Below are 8,222 nucleotides of genomic sequence, written 5' to 3' on the forward strand. Positions count from 1 at the left end.
CATCACACATCGGGGCCTATCATCGGGAGGGGGAGGGATTGCATTGGGAGTTATACCTGATATAAATGACGAATTGATGGGTGCTGACGAGTTGATGGTTGCAGCACTCCAACATGGCATAAGTATACATATGTAACAAACCTGCACGTTGTGCACATGTACCCTAGAACTTAAAGTATAATAATAAAAAAATTATAATCACATTTTGCAAGTGGTAAGCATTCTATAAATGTTAGCTCTTATTTACCAAGAGCTCTTAAAATTCAAGAAGGAAAAGAAAACTACCATATAGGAATAAATGAGCAAGACATATTAACAGACAATCCACAGATGGAATTGTAATAGGTCAGTCATACAAAAATATATTCAAATGTACAAGGAATCATAGAAATTTAAAGTGATGTATTTTATTGATCATACAAACAAAACTAAAACTAAAACAAAACAAAAATTTCCTGGTGAGAGAAGAGCCTACCCTTATACATTCTGGTTAAAATATGAAATACTAAATTGTTTCTAGGAAGGCAGCTGGAAACACCTACTAAAATTAAAATTACATATATATGTGTGTGTATGTTTGTATATATGTGTAGATGTATACATACGTATATATGTGTATATTTGTATAGATATGTATGTGTAGATATTTGTCCATATATGTATAGATATATCTATATCTCCCTGAAATGATGTGTATATGTATGTATAGATTTATCTACTAGATCATTGTGTGTTTATGTATGTATATACACATACTCTAATCTAGTAGATACATCCTGTGAAGTTTTATAATAATAATAGAAGCTTCAATGCCTGAAAATGTGTGCATAAGATATTGGCCAGGTGTGGTGACTGCTGGTGGGAATGAAAATTACTTCAGCCATTGTGGAAAGCAGTGTGGTGATTCCTCAAAGAACTTAAAACAGAAATACCATTCAACCCAGCAACCCCATTATTTGGTGTATACCCAAAGGAATATAAATTGTTCTACGATAAAGACACATGCACATACATGTTTATTGCAGCAGTGTTCACAATAGCGAAGACGTGGAATCCACCTAAATGTTCATCAACAGGAGACCGATTAAGAAAATATGGTAGGTATACACCATGGAATACAACCCAGACAAAAAAAGAATGAGATTGCAGCAACATGGATATAGCTGGAGCCATTATCGTCAGCACACTAATGTGGGAACAGAAAACCAAATGAAACCACATGTTCTCACTTACAAGTGGGAGTTAGGCTGGGCGCGGCGGCTCACGCCTGTAACGTAGCACTTTGAGAGGTCGAGGTGAGGGGATCACCTGAGGTCGGGAGTTGGAGACTAGCCTGACCAACATGGAGAAACCCCGTCTCTACTAAAAATACGAGATCAGGTGGGTGTGGTGGCGTATACCTGTCATCCCAGCTACTCGGGAGGCTAAGGCAGGAGAATAACTTGAAACCCGAGAGTCGGAGGTTGCAGTGAGCCAAGATGGAGACACTGCACTCCAGCCTGGGCAACAAAAGTGAAACTCCGTCTACCGAAAAAAAAAAAAGAAAAGAAAAAAACCCACATGGATGCAAACAGGGGAACAACGGACACTGGAGCCTACTTGAGAGTAAAAGGTGGGAGGAGGGAGAGGATCAGAGAAACTACTTGTCAGGCACCATACTTATTACTTGGGTGATGAAATAATGTGTACATGAAACCCCCATGACATGCAGTTTACCTATGTAACAAACCTGCCCATGTACCCCTGAACCTAATATAAAAGTTACAAAGAGTAGTTGTCTGCCATATTGTCCCTGAATACAATATTTCCAATTCCCAGTCAATTACCCCCAGTCATCTGAACTCTTTCTGGCATGCTTTCTCCACCTGACATTTTCTTCAATCTATTTTTTCTTTACAGATTTAATCAATACTGAATACATGAATATATCTTAGGTCTTTTGCTTAGCTTGTCACACTGTTACTTCCTTTTTCCCATCCCTTGGGCTTCCTATGAGACACAGTTGCTTACCTGTTTTTCCTGTGGATATAATTTTTATTGGAAAAAAGCCAGAATATTTATTTAGGTATTACCTGTGGCGGCTGCTGCTGTGTGTGCATGTGCGTGCGTGTGTGTGTTCCGATGACTTATTTTTTATTGTGGTGAAATACAAATAACGTAAAATTTACCATACAACTATTTTTTTAACTAGCAAAAAATTGTATATGTCATGTACAATATGATCTAAAATATCTAGACATCGTGGAATGCTTCAAGCTAATATGTACATTATATGTTTATCATTTGGGGGTGAGGAAACTTATAAACCTCCTCTCAGCAGTTTTCAAAATACAGTATTGTTGTTAACCAAAGTCAGCATGTTGTACAATAGATCTCTTGAATGTATTCCTTCTATCTAAATGTAATTTAGTATCATTTGACCAACATCTCCCCAACCCTCCTCCTCCAAGCTCTGTGCCATGCTAACCATCATTTTACTCTCAATTCTATGAGCTCAACGTTTTAAAGTTTCATATACGAGTGACATGATGTAATGTTTGTCTTTCTGTTCCTGGCTTATGTCATTTGATGTAACGTACTCTAGATTCATTAATGTTGTTGCAAATGACAGGATTCTCTGCTTTTTAAGGCTGAGTAGTATTCCAGTGTGTGTGTGTGTAGGTGTGTATACCTGCATTTTCTTTATCCTTTCATCTGCTGATGGACGCTTAAGTTGATTCCCTATCTTGGCTGTTTTGAGTAGCACTGCAATGTACACTGGAGTACAGTTATTTCTTTGACATATTGATTTCGTTTCCTTTGGAATATATGCCCAGCAGTGGAATTCCTGAATCATATGGTAGTTTTATTTGTAATTTTTTGAGAAGCCTCCATACTGTTTTTCATAATGGCTACAATAATTTACATTTCCACCAACAGTGTGCAAAGATTCCTTTTTCTCCACATCTTGGCCACAACTTAGTATTTTGTCTTTTTGATAGTAGCCATTCTAACAGTGTGAGATAATATTTCATTGTAGTTTTAATTTGCATTTCTCTGATGGTTAGTGATGTTCAATATTATTTCATTTATGTGCTGGCTATTGGTTTGTCTTTTGAGAAATGTTTATTCAGGTACATTGCCCTAAATAGGGTTTGAGGTACTATTTTTTTCTACTTTTTTAGTGTATAATTCAGTGGCTTTAAGTATATTTTCATTGTTGGGTAATCATCACCGCTATCCATCTCTAGAATGTTTTCATCATCCCAAGTTGAACTCATTGAGTGATAACTCCCCATTTTTTCCTCCTCTAGCCTTTAATAACTTCAGTTTTCTCTATGAATTTGACTATTTTAGGTACCTCTCATAAGTAGAATCATATAGTATTTGTCATTTTATGTCTTGCTTATTTCACTTAGCATATGTTTCCAAGGTTCGTTTATGTTGTAGTTTGTATCAGAATTTCATTCCTTTTTAAGGCTGAAAATACTCCGTTGTATGTACATACCACATTTTGTTTATCCATTTATCTGTAGATGGATATTTGGGTGTTTTCACATTTTGGCTATTGCGAATAATGCTACTATGATCATTGGTCTACAAATATCTTAATCTGTTTGTAATTATTTTGGTTATAAATGTAGAGGTAGAATTGCTAGAGCCTAATGGTAGATACATTTTTATTATGTGACCTTTGTTGTGAACTTCTTGACATTAGGGATAGTACCTTGTTTTCCTTTATCAGGTCTGAGCCCAGTACCTGAATATAGTGGAAATTGGACCTTATGAGACCTTTTATGGGGATAAAGAAATGGAGCAACTGTCTTCCTGCTTACACAGTGACAAGTCTTATGACATTAGATAGGGATTACTGGAATATAAGTGCCTATTACTTGATCTAAGTCTCCCCAGAGTCAGGTCTATGGCAAGCCAAAGCATACCTACAAGCCATGCTTTCTGCAGTATGAGTGAGTCTGTTTCCTAAAAATTGCATATTCTCTGCTTAACTACTTGAATCTTCAGTGGCATATCATCTGATTATCACTATCACTAGAATTAAGTTTCATGAAAGCAGAAGGTTTTTCCTTTTACATGCTCTTAGTACCTCACTGCCTGGCATATAGCCAAAAGGTATTTGTTGAATTAGTGAATCAGTGAATCAATAGATAAATTTATAGTGGCTTTTCCTTATGGAGGAATTTCTCTCTTCTACTGCCATGTGAGGAATCCCCAGATGAAATGCAGATGTTGATGCTTTCTTAGTCTTGATTAATCTCCCCTTTGATATAGTAACATCTTGTAAAACTAAAGTATGATATCTTGACCAAGATTTCAACATTCATGTAAACCACCAATAGTATTCAGATTTCCCCAGCTTTACTCATATTTATGTGTATGCATATATGTGTGTATTCAGTTCTATGCAACATTACGTGTGTAGATTTGTAAATCCACCATTAGAACAGTTCCACCATTACAAGGTTCCCTCCTATTGTCCTTTTACAAGGACATTCAGCTACCCCACATCTTACCCCCATTCCTGACCTCTGGTAACTGCTACTCTGTTCTCTATTTCTGTAACTTTGTCTTTTCAAGACTGTCATAGATATAGACTCATACAGTATGCTACCTTTTGAGAGTGACTTTTTCCCCACTTAGCATAATGCCCATGAAATTCATCTAATTTGCTGCATGTATCAATAGTTTGTTCCTTTTCACTGATGGGTGTTATTCCATGGTGTGGCTGTACTGTGGTTTGTTTACCTACCCTTGAGGGCATCTGGGTTCCCAGTTTGGGGCTATTACAAATAGAGTTAGTATGAACACGTACGTGCAGGTTTTTGTGTGCACATATGTTTTCATTTCCTTTAGATAAATGCCCAAGAGCGCAATTATTAGATTGTATAATAAGTACATGTTCAGTTTTGTGAGAAACTGCCAGACTGTTTTCCAAAGTGGCTATATCATTGGGATTTCCACTAGTAGGGGTTGAGTGATCCAGTTTCTCCACACCCTCACCAGCATTTTATGGCACTATTTTTTAATTTTAGCTGTTGTGATACATGTGCAGTGATAGATTATTGTGGTTTATAATTTGCATTCCTCTACTGGCTAACAACATTGAACATCTTCTCACATGCTTATTTTTCAGATGCTTGTGTTTAACCGTACTCCACCTAAACATTTCAGTAATGTGAAGGACAGGAGACATAGAGATTTGCCTTGATTAAGGCAAATAAAACACTGCCAGATTTTCATTTCCAAACACAGTCCTAGACAGAGATAAGAGAGCTGGCAATTTGCTCCATTGTTTATTAGATACCTAACATTCATTCTAAAACAGAGGTATTTTAGTAAAATGCAGTCAGCCTTAATTATACTGGCACTCCCCGGAGATAGATGGAAGTACTGCTGAATTTTTCTGAGTTATAATTCTATACTAGAAAGCATATCTTAATTTTAGACATCCTTTATGACATTTTGTTTGGAGATACTCCAGTTGGCCTCTCTAATCTGCAGTAATCTATTCATGCACTAAAAGTAAATATATATGGGACGCTTGTTATGGAGAGTGGTTTCTAATGTATTTTGTTTAATTTTAGATTATTTTAAAATACTTTAATGCTGAGTCCCTGAAAATAGCTAAATGCAATTACCTTCACATTTTATTATTGTTATTACAAGTAGGCATTTGGTCTCTTACCTTTAAATGTTTTCCCCTTCTCTTTAACAGGTTGATTTAGTGAATATTGGAAGTACTGACATCGTAGATGGAAATCATAAACTGACTCTTGGTTTGATTTGGAATATAATCCTCCACTGGCAGGTAAGAATCCTGATGAATAGTTTCCTTTTGGGTAACATGAATCTTGCTTTTCTTTATTTCTGCCCTTGACCTGTGAAACAAATGTGTATTTCTAACAATAACAAACCCTTCTCCATAGTGCTACTTTTTAAATTGACACAACCATGTCATCTGAAATGTTAAGGATCATCATGGTGTAAAATAGGTTCTGGTACATTTACAGGAATATTTTTCAAAATTTTATTTCATTGAGTAGGCATAAGGTAAAAATACAAAGTCCCAGTCATAGGTGACTAATTTTTTTTCACAAATGTATGTTCTATAATTTGTCTATAAGTGAATTTACATAGCTTCGTAAAAGAAAGGCATTTTAAATTCAAATCACTATCAAAGGAATGGGGTTTTCTCAGTCTTGGGTACTCTTAACATAAATTATTGCCAATAAAAGATGAGTAGAATATGGGTATCTCTATCCATAAATGTGTTATACATACAAACTCCATAATCTGATTTGGAAATTATATTTTTAAGTCACCTGAGCGAGCATAGGGTCTTCTGACTATCTATTTGACCTCTGCAAAATGGATTGAAGGATTTGTGGAAAAGATACACATACCCATATATATATGGGTATGTGTATATATGTGTGTGTGTGTATATATATATATGCATATATACAATATGCATGTGTATATATATATGAGTGTGTATATATATATACACGCATATATACAATATACATGTTTGTATATGTACAGTCATATCCACACATTATATATGTATATATGACCAACATGAACTTACATTCACTAATACTATTCACTCATTGTATATATACACATAACTCATTTTACACATATATATGCATATGTGTGTATATGTATTTACCAACATGAACTTAAACTTCCACAGTTAGCACCTTAGTGGCATTTGGTATATTGTCACCCCTGTTCTGGACCATGGTCCCTTCACTATCAAAAGAGTAAAATAAAATAAACATGTATATATTTCTTATCACGATTAAGTGGGAGAATATCTGCAAGACACTCCGTGTAGTATACCACTTTTATTTGAAGTGTGTCATATGACTTGATTGCTTGAAGTTTTCCACTCATTTAAAAAATTTGGAGGCTGACAAATGACTGCTATTTTTACTGGTCAGGATTACTTTTTTATAAATCAGCTTTTTTGAAATGTTATACCATCAATGCACCCATTCTAAGTGCAAAATTCAGTTTGCATCAACCTGGTTTAGTTTTGATTCTTGGTAGCTTCTCAAACTATTTTGAGGGATGAATATATCCCCACCAACCCGCCAGTTCATTAAAATTTGTAGGACATTTACAGAGTAATATAGCCATCATAGCAGTCTAATTTTGGCACTTTTCCATCACCCTAAAAAGAAGTTTTTTCTCCATTTACAGTCATTTTTCACTCCAACCCCAGCCCTAGGCAATTGTCAGTCTATTTCTGTCCATACATATTTGCCTTTTTGGATATTTTATATCAATATAATACATGCTATTTTGTGTCTGACTTATTTCACTGAGAGTAATAATTCAGGTCCAACCCTATTATAGCAGATGTCATGGCTTCATTTGGTAAACTTGAATTTTAACTTGAATTGTAGATTGCTCTTGCTTAGAGTCAGATAGTGAGCAGACACTAAGTGTACCTACTCAATTCAGCAGCCATATTGCGCTCTTAATTGGCCCGCATATATTTTTATTCCAACTTCTTTGAACAGGCTTAATACTATTTCACAACAGTAAGCGGGGAGAGGGGAAGAGAAAGAGCAGGAATTAATATGTGCTGGCAACAAAGAATAGCTCATAGGAGCCTTAAGTGAGCCCAAGTTGGCCGATTTTCAGCCCGTTCCATATAGTGATGGTTGAAATAGAACCACCAAGCAACATACCCACCTCTCCCCAAGCTGCTTTTCATATGTTGCGCAGTATTTCTCGAAATATCTTGAGGAAGGAACACTTTTTTCCCCTAATCCATTGTATGTAAGATACAATAAAACCAAAGCATTACAAAAATAATACCCAAGCTTCCTCCTTTATTATTAAATGCAATAGACATAAATGGTACTCTGTAAAATCACTACATAAGTTTCTTGATGCACTCTCAATTGTTGACTTTATCTTATGGCATAGTAACAAATAATTCTTAGAGTGAATCCAGTTTGCAGATCCCACTTTGCGTAACACAGATGTAAGTTTTGACAAAGTCAGCAGAACTCAAGCATGCACAGAGCTCCAAAAGCCACTTTGAATTGTATTTATCGTTTATACTATTTCTCATACGATCTTACCATTTTTAAAAATATCCTGAAGTCCTTTCCATCTGAACTAGTCTAAGATAAACTTTCAAGACTATTCTGTCTGATAAAATCTTCACTTGCTTGCAAGTTGTTCATTTTTTTTTTTTTTTT

General features: G+C 35.5%; 1 protein-coding gene across 1 annotated transcript in view; it reads left to right on the forward strand.

The window, feature by feature from the left end:
- Positions 1–5,713: 5,713 nt before the first annotated feature.
- Positions 5,714–8,222, forward strand: part of LOC108521194 (dystrophin-like) — a gene marked incomplete at both ends in the record, with an annotated part of 16,703 nt that continues 14,194 nt past the window's right edge. Inside the window, one exon of the mRNA XM_017860878.1 lies at positions 5,714–5,806. Coding sequence (XP_017716367.1) covers positions 5,714–5,806 — 93 coding nt within the window. The remainder of the gene's footprint in view (positions 5,807–8,222) is intronic.

The sequence above is a fragment of the Rhinopithecus bieti genome, unplaced genomic scaffold, assembly GCF_001698545.2.
Source record: "Rhinopithecus bieti isolate Rb0 unplaced genomic scaffold, ASM169854v2 scaffold_57152, whole genome shotgun sequence".
NCBI classification, from domain to species: domain Eukaryota; kingdom Metazoa; phylum Chordata; class Mammalia; order Primates; family Cercopithecidae; genus Rhinopithecus; species Rhinopithecus bieti.